We start from the raw sequence: 20099 nt of genomic DNA, 5'->3' as shown, positions 1-20099 counted from the left end.
CCCTTTTAAAGGCACCTACTGTAATCCTAAACAAAACCCCAACCCCAACCCATGCCTAACCCTAGCGCCTTCCAGGCAGCGCTGCCTTGAAGACAACGTTTTACAGTGTACTCACAGAACAGGCAGGGGTCATGAGGAGATGATGGCTAAATGTGACAAAAATATTATGGGCTTGAATTGTGCTGACTGCACCTTTAACTGGCTGTATTCCAAGCACCACATAAGCCCATGCTCTCTCCTGTCCCCATCCTGAGCGGAGGTAACTGGGGGGTGGGGGGCAGGGTGGACCAGTTCCCTGGCTGCTCTCCCCACCACGGGTCTGCTCTGCCTCTGATGTTTATCTGAGGATTTTTATCTCCCCTCAGACACACACACACACACACACACACACACACACACACACACACACACACACACACACACACACACACACACTTTGCATTTGACAGACCACAGAAGGCAGCTGCTGGTCTCCCCACCAGGCATATGAGGCAGGGAAAGTGTGTGTGTGTGTGTGTGTGTGTGTGTGTGTGTGTGTTTGTGTGTGTGCCTGCCTGTACTCTGTAGCTGCGGTTACAAGTGCGACAGCATGGGACAAATTAAATTGAAGAAACATTTACAGACGGCGGTTTCCTGCTGTCACCTGATAGCATAAACATACACATGCAGACATGCAGGCAGGCAGGCAGACCTATACCTACTCTGCCTGAGAATTTTCACAGGGGGAGGTGGTGCTAAGTAAGAGCTGAGTTAGCCGTGTGTGTATGTGTGTCAGAGACTGACGAGAAAAAGAGAGACATAGGGAGAAAGGGAGGAAAGAGCACATACTCTATGCATGCGAGAGAGAGAGAGACGGTATGCAGGAGGAGGGATCTCTCACAGAGTAAATACTCAAGCATACACAGCATCATACCATAGGCTATAGACCTACAGCACAATCAAAAAGGCACACAATACATTATACATAACACAGTCAAGCATGCACGCATCGTCACAGTATACAGTACTTGCACACCATCATACAGTAGGTTAGACAGTGCATATTCAAGCATGCACACATAATGTTGAGAGAGCAGTTGGAACTAGCGTGTCTGACCCCTGGAAGGTCAGCTCTCTGGAGCAGGCCTACAGTATGGAGGGCCCCGCTTTACCATCATGTCCGGACACGCGGGTCAATCGAGTGATGACTGGTAGCTGGAGCGCTAGATCGATAGCACGGGTCCATAGAGGGCCATTACTGTGGCGATAACGAGCTGCCCACCATGAGATGCATTAAAATACACTCAGCTCAGACCGCCTGTGGCAAATATGATGCACTCCAACAGCAGAGGCATTGTGAAGCTACAGAGCTGAAGCGTAAATAACTACTGATAAAGTGTCCAGAGTGTGAATGTTTTTTCAATCTTTAATGATTTTTGCGGGGGTTGTACGGCTTCACTGCTTCAATTTCAGACCTCAAATGCCGGCAAAAAGAGAGATAACAGGAGATGTGGCTGGCCCAGAATACTCAAGAGACGTGAGCCAATGTGAGAAGCACAGCTACCGTCACACCAGTGTGTTCTAAAGAACATTCTATAGAATTCCTAGATCTATCCAATGGAATGTTATATTGTTCCATTGTTGATGAAAGGCTTATTTTACTAGGTTGTTCAAGAACTGCACTGCGGAAGGATTTTGGGCACTGACGGGAGAGATGTGTAAGGGCCAAGGAACAATTCTTTCTTAGTACATCTTCGTGGCCTGTTTGGCTGGCTGGCAGGCTGAGCAGTGTTGTAGAGTGATAGTCACAGACAACCATGGGAGGAAAACAGCATCCATCCTTTACCGAAACCGATGACTACACGAGCCCGTCTCAAATACACATCGAAGGGCCAGCTGGTCACCAAACGGCTTACAAGGAGGCCTGGCCAGCCATCACCAGAGTCTTGGCCGCCCCGGCCAGAATTCCAAAGAGGAGGCCAGGCAAAGCTCTGGTGTTGCCGTGACAACTAAGGGGGCCTTTGGCACCGTGGAGATTTCCCTTGCTCAGGAGGTGCCCCTGCCACTGCATGCCTGGATTATCAGATCACCTCTGATTTAAGAAGCAAAACAATCGCAGGATGCAAGCGCTCGCTTGCCCAGCCCAGCTGCCAGCCAGGGCTACCCAAAGACTTAAGGCCAGCCCTGGGCTAGGAGGAATGCAGCCTGGAACAATGACTAAATACAAATATAAATAACAGAAACAACAGCACCACCACAACCAACGCTGACGGGGGTCCAAGATGGCGTGCGTGGAACTGAGGCGTCGCAAACAGGAACTACCCGTCATCATACTCCCTCACACACAGAGAGACACAAGCGTGTGCACACGCGCACACACACACATACACACAGTTAATCTCTTCCACAAAAACCATGACTGCAGATATCAAATAAATAAATAAATAGAACAGTCATCTTTGTCTCTGATCCAATAAGGGACTGCCCTTGTGTTGTCATAATCACTGTTAAAATCTTTCTTTTTCCATGGCAGCTGTTGTCTTTGACAAATGCCATGAACCGTTGTATGGAGTAAGTGACTGTGTCTCACACACTGACTCATTCATACAGTGTAATAACAAGAGAGGTGGGAGTTAAATGTTTCTCCCCCTTCATTCAGTCATAAAAATTATACACGCAGAAGTAAGAAGGGGGTGTGTGGAGGAGCTAATGAAGTCACATTATGTCATCAAGACGGTGTGTATGATGCTGGCTTTCACTGAACTTAGATGAGCCTCTGTACATGACTGTGCTGCCCTCCCAACTCAGCGGAGGCGGAAAGTCTCTCTCTACCTCATACTTTTCAATAACTTTAAAATTAATTCCCATCACGTCGTCCCCACCCTCTCAAATATACACCGTTCACAACTCCTCCCATAGAGATCACCAGCCTCCAACCCCACACATGGAATCAACACTTGCTCCTACGAACAATTTTTTAATCACATCTCCTCTGAAATTGATAAACTCTGCAGATACTGGTGTGTGTGAGTGTGTTTGTGTAAGAAGAGAATGAGAATCAGTGTGACAGAGTGAGTGAGTGTCAATATTGGTGACTCCTGTCATGTTGAGAGAAAATGTAATTCTCCTAAATGTGTATATGAAGGTATACCAAAAAACAGGCAAAAAGACACTGGAAGACCCATTCTGTCAGATGTGTTTTTTTGAAGGAGAACGAATGCAAACCAAACGTATCCCCCCACACTCGCCTAGCTTCGTATTCAGGCCTACACTGAGCCCTTCTCGTGCGCAGGGTAATATCACGAACACGGGTGGATTCCACTGCAAGGAAAGGGCGAGCTTTGCCCTGTAAATCCTCCATAACAGCTCAATTGAAAGTTAGTGCGGCTAAATCCTTCAGCTTTGTGGAGCCGCTTAAGGTTTAGGCTACATCAAGAACAGCCAGCCCATTTCACTAAACGTTTCCTGTCTGTAACAGGCGAGGCTTCAAGTAAGAGTGACTCCAACATTGAAATAATAAAAAAAAAATACCATCAGATATCAGAAACTACAACTGTGGTTCCATTCTCGATGTGGTGCTTTGGTGAGGTTATGTCGGCTATGACGCGGTGCTGGAAACCCCCAGTGAAACCCTCAAAGGGGTCTTCCCCCGTTTTATGCTGAAACACGTTATTAAACTGCGTTAATAGCTAACACAAATGAAGTTCAGTCGAGGAGACATTTAATGTGCTATGTATCTTCTTTGTGTAACCAGATTACGATAGGTATCATATCAATGTATGATCAACGATGGGCACGACGTTTAGCATTTAGAACTCCAAAGTTAGAATTTGGATTGTTGTACTAAACAACAACAAATCAATCGGGACAGTTCATTTGAATAAGTGGCATCGATAGCTCTTCACTTCAATTCGCTAACTGGTTAGACAACTGTAACACATGGCAGGATCTCTTGTGACCGTTTCTCATGGAGTTCCTCTTGAGCCTCATGTGAACTCTTAACAGTGGACACCACCCTCTCACTGCCTGCACCCTTATGTTGCGCTGCAGGCTGCAGGATAAAACATTTAGTTCATAAATCAATAATATGGCTATTTTACATGGCGAGGGTGGTCATCTTGCAGAGGCGTGTAAACAATAAAATGGGCATGCCCATCCACAACACTCGGAACACAGCCACCTTGTCTTGTTTTCGCTAGACACCAATTCCATTGTTGTTAGCAAAAAAGGGTTGCAAATCCATAGATTACAGCCTACAGTACCATGTATGTTTGGGTGGGCATATTTTCTATACAAAATATGCATATTTTACACACGTCACTAATTCCGGTTTATAATCGTATTTATGATTAAATGGAAAAATAGCTATCAGATAACTAATCTATGACGTTCCCTGTACATTAAGATCATCTCCATTCGTCACCAACGTTAAGTGTTAACGTTGCTGTTTCTTTATGGTCACCAGCAAACAACGCTCTAGTTTACAAATTATAATCCTCAAACTCATATTGTGTGACAGAGTACTCATCACCCAGATTTTCTTTCTTATGTTTTACTATCTCGAACAGCTGGCTAGCTAATCAGCCTCACGTTAGTTAGCTATCTTCCATTATACTTGCAATTGACATAGCCATCTACTTAGCAGCCTTGCTAACTTAGCAAAGTGTTAGTAACGTTAATAGTCAACGTGAGTCCAGCTATTTAATGTGTGTTCTTCAAGTAAAAAGATAAACATAGGCATCACAGAGGGACCACTACAGGTGAGGTGTAAATGAGCCATCTCTTTGTTCTGAAAATCATTGTGGTAGAACACTTCTAGCCGAATAACATGGGCGTTTCTTCTGTTTGCTTGCTGGTTGAGAATGCATGGGTTTAGAAACAAGTGAATGCCTACGCTCGACGTCGCACAACTTCAGCCGACTAGCCACACCACCCTTGCACAACTTTTGAACTTCCAAGACAAACAATAGCCTGCTCTACGAAAATTCAAAAATACCAAAAATAATCGGCCAGAGTGTAGACTTTCTTTTTAAAACCGTACCTTTGATAACATTGCTGTAAATTGTAGCCCGGAACTCTTCTTTTGCCCGTTCATCGAAGTCCTGACCGTGTATGATGCGCATCTGCTTGAGGAAAGTAGATTTGCCGCTCTCTCCAGCTCCGAGTAATAATATCTTCACCAACCGTTTCACATATGTTTTATCCCGCGATAGACACTTATCTATCTCTTTAGATTTCCTTAATTGTTCTGCCTCACTGCTAGTGAGGAGACAGTTAGGAAAACAAACAGATAAAAAGGACCGGGACGGCAGGAAATCCGCCATCTTTGAAACAACTTCATCGATACAGTAGGGAGGGTTAGAGCGCGTCCGTGAGTCCATTGGCGGGCGGGGCGTGACTCCAATTTGGGAGCGCGCACGGCATTCTGTGATGAAATTTTGGGCGGCTCTTCTTGCGAGAGACTTGACGACTGAGGCTACTACCAAAGATCCTTGAAACCTCTCTGCTACTAAACAATATGAGTCTAAAGAACTGGCAAAGAATCGATGCAAAGAACGTTTAAATCATTGACCAGCAATCGTCTCTATGCTACTGGTTATACTCAGATACTGTTCATGTATTTGTCTTTGGAAATAAAATAAAGAGGAAATTAGCCTACTTGCACCCAAAAGATGTATTAGCCTGTAGCCTGGGTTATTTCCTTTACTGTCTATGGTTATTTCATTGGGCCGTTAGCCTATAGGCTTACGTTGTATTATTCGTTCACGAGTGTTCATGTGTTTGTCCTCCCTGCAAGAATTATCCAATAGGCCTAAGTTCTTGTCTATATAGCTCCATAGGCCTAGGCTAGGCCTACTATTATTTTTATTTTGTTGTAGCCTATCTGATTAATTGAACCTGCACTGAACGCACTTGGAAAAGTAGGCTATGTATTGTGTCGAAGTCTTCATGTGCTCCATGTCGCCGCCTATTGAACATGCCGCTGTTTAAAGGTAGGCAAGGCTACCCACTGATGCTCGTTTATGGGATAACAGGTTGTAGGAATAGAGCTGCTCCGTGATTGGTGGAGACTCATCTTTGCACTTTCTTTTTTTCCTGCAAGCTCCTTATGTTCCCGTGTGTGCGTGCAGAGAGCGAGGCGCACCACTTCCATCATTTTGTTTTAAATGAAACAAATAATTTTTGTTTGAAATTAAGCCTATAGCTGGATATAACTCCATCAAACGGCAAACATGACGGTAGGCCTACGGTCAAATCGAGATCATGCACAGCACTATCGGCCTCGAATGTCATGTCTCAAAAAGGTAAGCACTAGATCTATTTTACAAAAATATATAGCCTATTATTATGCAATACAAAATGTGGCCTGCCGCCTGCCATATGTAGGCTAGGCTTACCACATTTACAGTTTCTGTTTCATATTTGTATTTGTCGAACTTTGAAATGTTCACAACACATAAACATCTTATTGTATCATTAGACTATGCATAGTAGGCCTAGTAGTCAGTCAATCAAATAGTAGCCTATTTGGGAGGCAATTTATTTAAATTTGTTTAGGTGTTACGATATTTGTTTAGACTACATTTGTTGTCTTGACAGAAACACAAGGCCCACAAAAGCAATTTAGAATACATTTGACCAGTTTATGTTTTGGTATGGACAGTCACTGTTGTTAGATACGAAAAAGCTAGATACTAATGCTACTAAAAGCTTGCAGACTTTGAGCCAATCTTGGCCAAAGTCAGAATCTGTCCTCTAAGCCAATTAGTGTTAGCCTGGTAAACCTGACCATTTGGGAGTTTCAAGTAATTTAAAGCAGGACAACTTTGTTAGTTGCAGTAAATTCACAGGTTAAATATGAAGATCCCCAGGACAAAGTGCTAGCCTTACAATGTTCTTTACTGGGGGCCTACATTGTATAGCTGTTGGTCTACATTGCTAAAAGTTGTCCCCTAAAACAGGCTTCACACAGCAACATGAACTGTGAAAGTTTTGTGGTTTATTTCATTCAATTTTGCATTTCAATAGTCATTTGCTGTACAATGATATTGCAAATAGTCTTAGAAATCAGTGCTTGAATGGAACACTAGTCCTGCATTAAACATTGTGCATGTGATAAACCAGTGTTTATAGTTTTGTGTCATTGGAATGGTCTGCTTTCGAAGCCTGTTAATACAGCTACAGTTATTTTGAGACTTTTTAAAAATCAGGTACCATATTTAGATATTCTTGATTCACATCAGTTTTTATAGTTTTTTGACACTCACAGAATAGCCTCCATATTATAACAGTATAACCAAAACAAAGACAGTGCTTATGGTAAACCCATTTCTCTGTGACCCATTTTCAAATCTACATGAACCCAAAGCCAGACCTGTGTGCCCTTGATGTGGGCAAGATTTGAGTGAACGAGTGCCCCCCCCCCCCCCCCCCCCCCCCCCTCTTTCTCTCTCTGCCCTCAGCTGGAGGCCTTGGTTGTGGAAATGCAGAGTGGGTTGAAGGGAACAGACCAGAAGCTCAATGTCACCACCATCCCCCATGTACTGACAGGTGGGTTTGGTACTCCATCACTTGGTTACTTGCACCATATACTTTCAATTGTAAAATCTCTTACTGTTAGAACTGTATGGTACTACAGACAAAACAGCTGACAATTGCTGAACAGAATATGTTAATTTTAGTCAGGACCAAGCTGTTATTGCTGAGGTTCTCGTACCCAGTGTGCAACAATGTGCTGACCCTTTTTAGACATTTTAATCACACTTTGTGCTTTTTGTTTGTTCTAAATAAAGAAGAAAAACACCAGATGTATAAGAGTGAAAATATGTCTAGTGGACAAGTATCTATCCTGCCTTATCTAGTTTTTACCTAAATACCTAGACACCTAGGATGTATGCCAAATGATGAGACAGCTTTCAGGGCATCCCCAGTCACAGTAGGGCTCCTTCGGGAGCTGTTGTATGTAGATCAGGGAGCGGTGCTCATGCTGTGGCTGTAGTAAGCAGCTAACACTGGCTATATAAGGCAAGCCTACAATTGGATGAGCTCTGTACTCGGTGTGCTCTAAAGTTGCCCCCTTAAGCGCTGCTAAGACCACAGCACAGATCAGTGCTGCCCGAACTCACCTGAACTCAGATGGAGTTGCAGAGACATGGCCTAGTTATTGGGAATAAAACAAAACTCCCATTTGGTTAGAAGCATAAAGAGACCCATGTGGTATCATTATAAAAAAACCTAAATTAACTGTTATTAATGTGTGCTTTACAGAGTATGTGTTCCTGACATATTTATTAACTGCTTAATAAGGAATAACTCATTAGGTATATGATATCTAATCTATCTATCTATCTATCTATCTATCTATCTATCTATCTATCTGAGTAACTACCAAACTAACTAAATGAATACATAACTAATAGAGAGTATGTATGCTCTTTTATTTAATTATTACAATGCACTTTTACTTTAATTATTACAATACAGTTACTACCTACAGTTATTAATTTTTTTACAAAAGTAACCTTCTCTGATCGCTTGCAAACAGTACATACCTGAATAGGTAATTCAGGTCTATATTCTTAATTTCCCTCACGCCTGTTAATTTCACAGGTCAGGAGATTCTGGCATGGATTGCTAACAAAATGAAAATGGAAACCGAAGGTAAGTGATTGTAAGGAAACAGCATACTCTGTGTTTGTCAAGATAATCTTTTTTTAACAGAAAGGAGCCAATGTTATAATGAGGTAATACTGTTACACCGTGTCACCTACATCCTTTATGAGCAATGTAATTTGGCTATCTGTAATTTTATAGCACACTTGGTTTTTAAATTATCGTCCCCTTAGAATTATATGGTTTTATCTGACATTTTTGTCAAAATAGAGTTATCAACATATTCTTATCCTGTGACAACTTAATAAGGTGAGGTGAGGTGTTTCTTGAAGTTGTATGCATTTTTGGGCATTATATCTAAAAAGGCTTGTTCCCCTTATCAGTGTAACTCTACGTAATTGTACAACTATGAAGTTCAATATCTCAGAACTATTCTGAATGCAGATAGAACCTTATAATTCAAAAGGGACATTATATTGATATTATATGTCATCTTACGTTTCCCCTGTTTCGTCTGTCAGAGGCCCAGGCTTTTGGCACCATGCTGGTGGCGTATGGTTACATTTACCCCCTGCAGGACCACAAGAAACTGATTCTCAAACCTGATGGTAGTTTCTACCGTTTCCAGGTAAACATTCTCTCCTGTGACTTAACTTCTCGAGTCATCACACAGACTAATCTATAAATAAATGCTTCAGTTGTTTTCTCTACACTGCCAGTTGTGTTTACAGCACTGTGATTGTGTTTATGCCATTGTGCAGACGCCCTATTTCTGGCCAGTGCAGAAGTGGCCAGCTGAGGATCTAGATTATGGTATGTTTAGTGCCATTAATCAAATTTGAATTTGATTATACATACACATCTATTTCAACCGCATGTGTCACACATCACAGATTTAGTTTGGTACACAATGCTCTTTCTCTTCTTTCAGCAATTTACTTGGCCAAGAGGAACATTCGCAAAAAGGGATCTATGGAGGTGTACGAACAGGTGAGTAAGTTAACAGACAATTTCCGGTATTATACTTAATCATAAGGTATTAATCATACAAGATGAATCCTTTAATGCTCTCTCCCTCTCTCTCCCTCTGTTATACTTAGACACGCTACAATAACTTCCACAAATGGCTGAACCCCAAATGGGATTTCATTGTGATGCAAGCCTCAGAGCAATACAAGTATGATACTACTATCCAATCCCCTTTTAGAGACACATCAGGCCACTGTGCAGAGGGCTTCTATGGTTTCTGTGTGTTTTTTGCCAGGACTTTCAGTATGTTAATGGCAGAGTTATAGGCATTCGTTTTTACCTCTAATTTCTAATCTGTTGAAGAAATACACAAACATATTGTATTTCAGATAAGGAGTAAAATTCATATCTGTGTCTGAGTAGGTGTGATGACATTAGCTGATACATTAGTGAACAGCACACTATGAGGACGTTATCTTTAATGGAAAAATTATCAATTACTTTCATCAGGGCAAACAAGCAGCGTCAGAAGGCTGACCGTGTGGTGTTTGACTGTCAGGAGCGGGCCTACTGGATTGTACAGCGACCACCAGTAAGTCGTTAAAAAGTTTAAAACAACTGAAACCTCAAATCCCAAAGTATGATAAAGCAATAATACCACCACATCCATCAATTCTATTATGTGGCTTGTGTGGTTTGATATCATAATGTACATATAGGCCTTTCTGAAGTACATCAATGGCTATCCATGTGGTATTTAAGAAATCCACATACATCTTAGAGTGAACTTGCCCATGGTGAAGAGTGAACTTGCCCATGGTAAAATAACAAGGACAAAACTATTGATTCACTCAGTATAGTTCATGTATGATACTATCTGTATTGATACTGTTGTGGCTTGGATTTCATCCGTGTGCATATCTCCAGAATAATTTTCTTTTGGTCACTCTATAGCCAAGAGCACACAGTGCCATGGACTGTCTGGACCGCCTCTCTGATCCCAACGAGGAGGTAACAGGTGAGTCTGATGGGCGATGAGGCCTGGAGCTCTTGCCATGCCACCATAGGTATACGGAAGTAGCAATACAAATGGCCCCTGGGGCGCAGTAGTATTGCGGTTCTTAAACTTTACAGGTAGTGTGAACACTCCCACAGGTCTTAAAAAGTAAGAGAGGGGGTGGTGACTGTGTTGGTCATTTGAGAGGCCGGCACCCTGGTGGTTGTGATGTGGTTTGTGGTGGGGTGGATGATGTAGGTAGGAGTGCTTTCCCACCTGCAGCCCCACGTATAAGTCCATTAGGGCGGCTTAGCCGTGTGTCTGCCATGGCCCAGAACGCCCACGTGCCCCCGGTCACTCTCAATCTGATTACTCAGCCGTAAGAGGATTCATGACCTGCTGATCTTCCTCCAGAGAGTCCAGCCCTCCCTCTCACTCTGTCCCTCTTTCTCCCTCTCTTTCTTCCTCTCTCTTTCCCTCTTTCCCCCTCTCACTCTCCCCCCTCACTCCCCCCCCCTCTCTCTTTCCCTCTCTCTCTCTCTCTTTCTCTCTCCAGTCCAGCATATGCTTTCCCTCTTCCTCCCCTGACTTTTCCTTGTACTGTAGAGATCCAAATAATGCACCGTAAAACAGCTTATAGGGAGAGAGGATGTACTGGGCACAGTGTTTAGCTTGACCCTTGGGGGGTGGAGGTGGAGGGGTCTGTGAAAGCAGCTCCTTCAAGTTGTCAGAGCTTGACCATGATGAGCAGCAAGAGTCTTGCAGCTCAGGCCCCATACCAAAACTATTTGCTCATATGGCCACCATCTTTAGGCAGAGCTGAGGTAATCCAAAACACAGCATGAAACTGTCAGTCTTAAATGAATTCAGCATGTGCCAGGTTTATTTACCTTTATACAGATTAACTTGGTTTTGTGAGCTTGCGTGCAAACAACAGAGAGTCCCTGATATGCTCCCCTATATTGGATTAGAGATAAGGCTGACGTTTGGCTTATAGTGGTGCTCTTTTGATTGGTGGTTAGGGAGTGAATATTTGATTTATACTACATAATTTAGCATCATACCAGGAATTTTCAACTTTTAAAGTGTGGTTTTATGTCTTGTTTAGTTGATGATCCTTGTTTTCTTTGTTTCATGCATACAGATTTTTCTTCCAAAGAGGACAGGTTACACAGAGAAACACACAGACACACACACACACACACACACACACACACACACACACACACACACACACACACACACACACACTCTCTCTCTCTCTCTCTCTCTCTCTCTCTCTCTCTCTCTCTCATGTGTCTATTTCAAAGTCTAAGTGACCCAGTAGTTATAGTATTCCATGTGTCTTGCAAAACCCATCTTCCTAAAAATTTTAAATAGTTTGTGTTGCTTGTGGTTGAACAGAACCAAGTCATTAGGACAATACTAACAATACTAGCAGCATTCTATCATTACTGAAATAATTTGAATACCTACTATTACCAGTCCAACCCTTTCTGATTATCTACTTACTTTTTCCACAGATTTAACTAATTAACCTTTTCTCCTTTCAGCCACAAACCTTTGACCACTTCAGAAGGACTGTAAGTAGTTGGGTGGCATCATTTTTAAATATTTTAATATTACTAGTTCTAGACAGAGAATCCAAATTGCACACATTAAATTGTCACAATTAATTGTTATTTTTCAGACAATCCATTTGAATCAGGCCATGATGAGGTCAAGGGTCAAATCAACAGTATCTCTGGGAGCGTAAGTCATTTAAGCAATATGGCACGAGTGAGAGTGGGATTGGTAAGGGTATACCCACGGCTGTGGTACAAAGAGTGCAACAAAACATATTTTAAATGTAAAACAATGTAAAAAATAAAACATCTTTGAATTTCATCGAATTTCAATTCTACTTCCACTTCTAATTCAAATTCAAATTGTAATTCTAGATCCTGTTTTTGACCTCAATTCAAATTAAATTCAAATTCAAGAATTGAATTGGAATTTAGGAGTCATTCTCAATTCAATTCTACACGCCTGCAGGATGCTACTACTTGATGCTGCTACTGGATGCCACAGCTCCTCCACATGTCCTTTCTTTCTTACAGTCTTGTCAAGGATATCACCAAGTACAAGAACCATGACCCTTTCCTGGCCCCCTGCATCCCCAGCAACCCTTGGCTGTCCAATGACGACGCTTACTGGGAGCTCAACTTGCAAAGGTCAGCTGATGCGTCTTAGATGGAGATAGTGGAATGATACATGTATTGCACACTGTATGCACAGGTAAGCCATTCGACATAACGGAGAAGAGGACATAATGTCACAAACTGGGCTCCTCTTCCACAACCGCTCACCAAGCACCGTCAGCAAAACATAGACCTTTGCATGCACCTGCCAACTGGGCCTTGGGAGAGGGTCGTCAATACCCTTTGACCACCCCTAATAATGGGCCTGGTTGTATTATACATTACATTATAATGTGTTTCAAATGTGTGTGTGTGTGTGTGTGTGTGTGTGTGTGTGTGTGTGTGTGTGTGTGTGTGTGTCTGTGTCTGTGTCTGTGTGTGTGTTTTCTCCTAGTGTGGAAGTTCCTACTAAAATGCGAGTGGAGCGTTGGTCCTTCAGCCTCATGGAGCTGCTCAATGACCCACGTGGTCGCAAGGACTTTAAGGTCTTCTTAAAAAAAGAGTTCAGTGGTATGTGTGTGATTCAGTTCACCATTTCAGCATACAAAAACACAGTCAATGACCAGTTTCTCTGACATGGCTTGTTACATGCCTCAAAAAGGACTTGATTGGCTGACTTTTCCCCACTTCTGACCACAGGTGAGAACTTGGCGTTTTGGGAAGCTGCGGAGGTGATGAAGTGGGGGTCTGCTGGATCCATGGCCGAACAGTCCCAGGCCATTTTCAAGTGAGATTCTGACCGGACACATGCTCAGTAAAGTGTGGAAAGGGTTTACGAGGCAGAGGCGGAAACACGCTAATAAACGCATGAATGCAAGAGAAACAAACCACTCTTTAAGTCTGACTGAGCAACACTCTGGATGGCCTCAGGGATGAAAAACTGCTCTGAGGATAAAAATAATTCTGGACTGTCCCTCTTGATCTCATTACTAGTTATTAGGATTTTTCCTTAGGGAAGTTTTTGTCCATGAGGAACATTGGCACATTTTAGGTGCTAGAAAAGTTTACAAGGCAAAGCTGAATCAATTGATTGTATTCTGTGTCAAAGAACTTTTTATTTACTGATCTGGTGTTAGGGACTTCATTTAAATGATGGGCACAGTCTAAAGCTAGTTTGATAACTACACAAAATCTATTTGCTTATTTATTACCATTACCATATCCTAAGCACAAACTTTGGTGGGTCACTTCAAAGCTTTTACATTCCACAAAATACTTTGTCCGCCATTGAATTTAGGCCTCTCTCTGTGCGTTATACTGATCTGATCTCATGTGTTCTCCTAGTATGACAGAGGTAATGAAAAAAGGCTATGGAATACAATATAGGCCACCCCTGCCTAAAGTCATGACAAAGAGACAACTTATAGAACATAGACTCAGTCTAAAGCAAAACAAACATATAATAGAAATATAACATGCCAATCTTGTGATTTGGACTACATTCATTTATATCACAGCCCACCTGAAGTGTCACTCCAAGGACGTTTGTATAAAAGTATAAATATAATATAATTCTATTGGAAATTACCTTGAATGATCCAAAATAACCTAAAATGTTTCAAATGTAGTTTCTCAGGGATTGGAGTTGTAGTATTGTTCTACCCTACATGTGTGACTGTTTTGACCTTTCCGTGTATGACTGTTTTGACCTTCTGTGAATGGCTGTTTTGACCTTCCGTGTATGGCTGTTTTGAACTTCCACATAGCTGTTTTGACCTTCTATGTGTGGCTGTTTTGACCTTCCGTGTATGGCTGTTTTGACCTTCTATGTATGGCTGTTTCGATCTTCAGTGTATGGGCCCTATTTTGATCAGGTGTGGTCTCGCACATTATCTAAAAATCGCTATCTTACACCATCTAAAAAGCATTACGCCACTGACCAAGAAAAACCTGGTCTATAGCGAAAGGCGCATATGAAGCACAGCTGAAGACGCACTGTCACAAGATGTAAGCATCTTACAAGATGTAAGATGTAAGCAGCAACTCCTCTGCAGGATAAATGTCCTTAGGTTTTTTATTCAGTCATTCGAACATTATTGGGGTAAGTGTTGCTTTTTTCAGGCTATGTTTTCGATGGTAACCTATTGTCAGTCAATAGTGAAAATAATTAACTGTGTATAACTATTTTGTCGTTGACTATGACACCACGGTGAAGTTAGTTTCACTTTACCTATGAGTTCAAATAACAGACAAGTGCAGATGCGTGTAGGCTATACTCTGCTAGTTTTAGTAAAGCATGGGTTAGTGGAATACCTGTTCCATTCGGTCTTGCGTGCACGCAGATTCCTTCAAATGCGCCGCTGACTATCAAAATACCGATGTTTGAAGTCGCATTGCTTGCTGTTAATGGGAATGACAGATGTAATTTTCATTGGTTTAAAGGATGTTACGTCCAAAACACACCCATGGCTGATTAATAAACATAAGAACCACCTTTTTGCGCCTAGCGCCCGACGTTTGATACCAAAACCACCGAGAATGTGGACTGGACAAACCCCTAAATGTATTTAAGCTATTTGCCAGTGACCATGCATTTTAGATTGCCAAAATAGGGCCCTAAGGCTGTTTGACCTCATTGTCTGAACTCTGGCTCTGCTGCTTGTGTCCTCAGGACTTTCCTGGCCCCCGGAGCCCCACGCTGGATCAACATTGACGGCAGGACCATGGGCTTGACTGTGAAAGGTCTAGACCATCCTCACAGATACGTCCTGGATGCTGCTCAGACCCATGTCTTCCTGCTAATGAAGAAGGTGAAGTAGCTGCCATCTTCATGGTTGTGTGTTTTAAACACTAAGTGCATGGCTTTTCATTGTAAGTGGCAGGGATGGGCAATATTTATAACACATATATTTAAAATACATATTTTAAATACAAAATAGTATTTTGTGATTTGTATTTTACTGGGTTGAAGAAAATGGCTACGTGTTTTGTATCAAAATACTTTATAGGTGTGTATTTTTGTAGTTTAAAACTATAAAAAATATTTTGACATCATAAAAGTGCAAAACAATGAATGTAGCCTCTGACTGGTGCTGACTCTGTAATTTGCCCACACTTGTTGTGAACAGAATGTTGAGAATCAGGGTATTTGATATTTTATTTGAAAATACATTTTGATGTATTTTTGCCCATCCCTGGTAAGTGCTATAGGTGATAGATTGGATTTGAGGAACCACAATTTTTCTGTCACAGGACACCTTTTTCAGGTACCTAAAGTCACCTACTTACAAGGATATGCAGAAGAAAGCAATCGATCCTGCGCCACACAACTACAGGTATGCTCTTATAGAAATGTTATGTGCGCTTTTTTCTACTTATTGTTGATACATGACAAATATCCATCCTACATAGTGACACAAGACACGTACAAAAAGCACACACCTAAATATAAACATTAGTGTCTCCTTTTTTATGTGCCAGTGCATAGTGTCCCCTGGCTACCTTTTTATATATTCTATTTTTTTACATTATTTTAACTACTACAGTTATTGTCTTGTTGCCCTTTTCATTTTTTTCCTTCTGCCTTAGGTCATTCCTTTGTTTATTGCACTTAGCACTTTATTGTGAAGCACTTTAGTACGTCTCAGCCGTCTATAAATGTGCTATAGAATTTGACTTGACTTAAAATTTTACTTGACTTGATAGTCACACAAACACAATAGCAGTTTTGGTATTGGAGCAGATTGCACTGATAATTGGATCATATCTCATTTACATCATATTGTATTGTTGTGTATTCAGTTAAGCTGTATCTGCTGGTGTTTTACTCATCACCTTTTTTTCCTCCAAAGTTTAAATAATTTCGTCTGTGACGTTTTGCATCACAATTTTGTGATACACCTTTCTATCAACTTATGTTCTATTGTGTATAACCAGTTTTGAACTTCCATTTGCTATTTATGGCCTGCAGGCCTCATTGACCTGAGCTCATGCAAGTCAGAAAGGGGGAAAGGTTCCAGTGGGGGCTGGCATAGAAGCAAAGAGGGGGAGTGAGGGTGTGTTTGTGTGTGTGTTTTAATGTACAGAAGCACATATACAGTCCATCTGATAAATAGGTGTGTGCCTGGACTCAATTTTATACATGGCTGGTCATTTTTGACCAGGAATACACATGGGTGTTCTAAAGTTAAATAAAACACTCAAATTGTTATGAAAATGATAAAAATTTGTTTTGTGTGTTCAGATGCCCTGTGTTAACAAAATCATGGTAGTCAGAATAAGTTAACAATATTTTTGAGAGAAAAGAATTGTCAATCGGTCACATTTGCCCGCGTACACAACAGGAGGGTTATCACTTAATGGTCACCAGCAAATAGAGAGTGTTGTGCTCTACAATCTTTGGTCACTGAGCGGGCGCTCTACAATCTTAAGCGATCTACAATCTGTGGTCACTTGTCTCATTTCAGAATGAAAGTGCTTTTCCTCTCGGAGTTTGATTGAAAGGGACAGGACTTATCACTCCCTCTCTAATGATGACTGATTGACTCCTCTTAGTGTAATTTCCAGATTATTATGTCAGGAGTTAAATAACAACAACTTGTATTTATATAGCGCTTTACCAAGGCACCCAAAGCACTTTTAATTATAATCATAAGCATATGATTTGTCAACAGGCTACATTCTGGAACAGTTTCAAGTTGGTGGGTGTTTCCCCGCAGAATGCAGGCCTCATCTCATCTAATCTCTCTTTGCCCCTTGACCTTTAGCGATGCCCAGGTGGAGCAAAACGGCAGGAACCTCAAGCCGGGCGTCGACCCCATCATCCTTTGGCAGCGCAGTGAGGAGGAACGCATGGCGGCTGAGGCAGCAGCGAGACCCGTGGACATCAGCCAGATCAAGAACAAGCTGGACCGCAAGTAAACTACAAGATGACCCATGACCCCCACGAAGACACGAAACAAAGCGGAAAAAAAAACAGTGTAGGTCTGTTCACCCGTACGAGATTCAACCAAACAGGAACACGCGCAGCTTGAGCTACAACTACCCATGAATGCCCCTTTAGTCCATCTGATTGGCTGTGGAGTTTAAGGTAGACTCAGATGGATTTACGAGGATATTCATGTTTAGTTTTTTGTTGTTGTTTAGCTCGTCTTGAAATGTGAGGAGGTGATATATTTGGATGGATATACTTCTTAAAAAAATGGAATGAAATGTATTTTTAAATAGTGAGATCATTATAATGAGGTCATGGTACCACAAACAAAACGTAAGATAGATAGCATACAGCACAATCTAGTGCCGTCTATTGAAGCTATACAATATGAGAAGTATGAATATATACATTAAGGTATACAGCGGGGAAAATAAGTATTGAACACGTCAAAAAAAAATTCAGTAAGTATACTTCCAATGAGGCTATTTGCATGAAATTTTCACCAGACATTAGTATTAACTCAGATAATCCACCCATATAAAAAAATCCAAACATTAAAGTACATAGGTAGAGTTATGTGCAATAAAGTGGAATGACACAGGAAAAAAGTATTGAACACGCCTGCTAAAATTTCTTAAATACTTTGTGGAAAAGCCTTTATTCGTAATGACAGCTTTAAGGCATTTCCTGTATGATGAAACTAATCAGTCACAGTATTCTGGTGTGAGTTTGGCCCATTCTTTTAAACAGATAGTCCTTTAATATTGAAGATTTCAGGGGTCCCTGTTGTGAATCCTGATCTTTAGTTAACTTCCAAAACTGTTCAATTGAATTAAAGTCAGGGCCTTGATTTCCTTTCTCTGAAATCAATTGAGAGTTTCCTTTGCTGAATGGTTTGGATCATTGTCCTGCTGGAAGGTCTAGCCATGTCATCATCATCATCCTGGTGGATGTAAAGATTCTTCCGGAACAAAATGACTCCATTCATCATTCCTTCAACTGTATGAAGTCTGCTAGTACCATGAGATGAAAAACAGCCCACACCATGATGCCACCACCTCCAAACCTCACTGTTGGTAGGGTATTTTTAGGGTGATGCACAGTGCCATTTCTCCTCCAAATATGGTGTGTAGTATGACATCCGAAAAGTTAAATTTTTAACCAGAATACATTCTCTCACTATTTCATAGGATTGTTCAAATGTTGTGTAGCAAACTTTCAACGAGCTTTGACATGTTTTTCTTCAGCAATAGTCATGCGGGATGAGCGTGCATAGAGGCCATGGCGGTGGAGTGCATTACCTATGATTTTCTTTTTAACAATTGTACCTGCTGCCTCCAAATCTTTCTGGAGCTTTCTCAGAGTGGTCCTTGGCTCTTAGGCTACTCTTCTGACTATCCTTCTGACTTCCTGGTCAGAAATCTTGCAAGGAGATCCTGTGTATGACCAGTTGATGATGTAGTGATGTTACTTACACTTGCAAATAATGGCTCCAATACTGCTTGCTGGATGATTCTGAAGTTTTGAAGTGCATCTGTAACCAGTTCTCATTAATATGTTTTGCAACAAGGTTGCAAAGATCTTGGGAGAGCTCTTTGCTTTTACCCATCATGAAATGTTTCTTGTGACACCTTGCTAACAAAAAACCTTTTTATAGCCCACCAGTATGTACTAACCCAGCTTATATCAATTTGTACAGATAGGAGGGATAATTTCTCTAACTACTTATAGATTCCAGTTTGTTCCTTGCCATTCTTTGCGTTTGTGTACGGCTTTTTTTTTTAGCGTGTTCAATACTTTCCCCCTGTGCCATTCCACTTTTTTACTCATAACACTACTTTTAGACATTAATGTTTGGATTTTTATATATGTGTGGATTACCTAAGTTAATACTAATGTCCGGTGAAAACACTGGAAGAATACTTACTGAAAAAAATGTTGACGTGTTCAATACTTATTTTCCCCGCTGTATATTGAAGCTATACAATATGAAAAGTATGAATATATACATTAAGGTATATATTGAAGCTATACAATATGAGAAGTATGAATATATACATTAAGGTATCTATTGAAGCTATACAATATGAAAAGTATGAATATATACATTAAGGTATATATTGAGATGAGGTATTGTGTAAGGCTGTTATTTTCCTCACCTGGGTGAGCGGATCAGGTGGAGGTTTGATTTTTACCTGACAGTATCCATTACAGCATAATTCATTACTGGTTGCAGTCACCTTTCTATCTTAGTGCAGATTACAGCTTGACATAACACCTGTTCACCTATCACCCATCATTAATGTAAATGTTTGTTGACCGACACTGTGTTTGTGGTGTGTGCTTGTTTTATGCGTGTGTGTGTGTGTGTGTGTTTCAACTGAATTAATTCAACTTCCTTTTTTGTCTGTCAACACAATATCCTATGTAAATACAAGGATGTTGTCAGTTACACAATAAAGTTCAAAAACCAAACCCTCTGTTCACG

The 20099-nt window shown here is 41.2% G+C and overlaps 2 protein-coding genes across 2 annotated transcripts in view; one reads left to right on the top strand and one right to left on the bottom strand.

Annotated features, from left to right (window-relative positions):
- gna13b (guanine nucleotide binding protein (G protein), alpha 13b) overlaps positions 1-5353 on the bottom strand; it is a 42418-nt gene extending 37065 nt beyond the window's left edge. Inside the window, exon 1 of the mRNA XM_076266258.1 lies at positions 5021-5353. Within this exon, the coding sequence (XP_076122373.1) occupies positions 5021-5303 (283 nt within the window). The 5' untranslated portion in view covers positions 5304-5353. The remainder of the gene's footprint in view (positions 1-5020) is intronic.
- A 406-nt stretch (positions 5354-5759) lies between these two features.
- Positions 5760-20086, top strand: rgs9a (regulator of G protein signaling 9a). The gene is made up of 17 exons (XM_076266259.1): positions 5760-6284; positions 7443-7530; positions 8590-8640; positions 9114-9220; positions 9354-9405; positions 9524-9582; positions 9693-9769; positions 10072-10153; positions 10516-10572; positions 12112-12141; positions 12249-12310; positions 12658-12771; positions 13133-13248; positions 13378-13465; positions 15350-15488; positions 15931-16013; positions 17445-20086. The coding sequence occupies exons 1-17, from the start codon at positions 6213-6215 to the stop codon at positions 17596-17598; spliced, it is 1431 nt and encodes a 476-aa protein (XP_076122374.1). The 5' UTR covers positions 5760-6212; the 3' UTR covers positions 17599-20086.
- The last annotated feature ends 13 nt before the right edge of the window (positions 20087-20099 follow it).

The sequence above is a fragment of the Alosa pseudoharengus genome, unplaced genomic scaffold (assembly GCF_046254945.1).
Source record: "Alosa pseudoharengus isolate Yale_2024_CS ecotype anadromous, Long Island Sound unplaced genomic scaffold, YU_APseudo_1.1 YU_APseudo_1.1_scf_4, whole genome shotgun sequence".
NCBI lineage: Eukaryota > Metazoa > Chordata > Actinopteri > Clupeiformes > Clupeidae > Alosa > Alosa pseudoharengus.
Note: the sequence above shows the minus strand (reverse complement) of the source record. Positions and strands in the feature narration are given on the sequence as shown.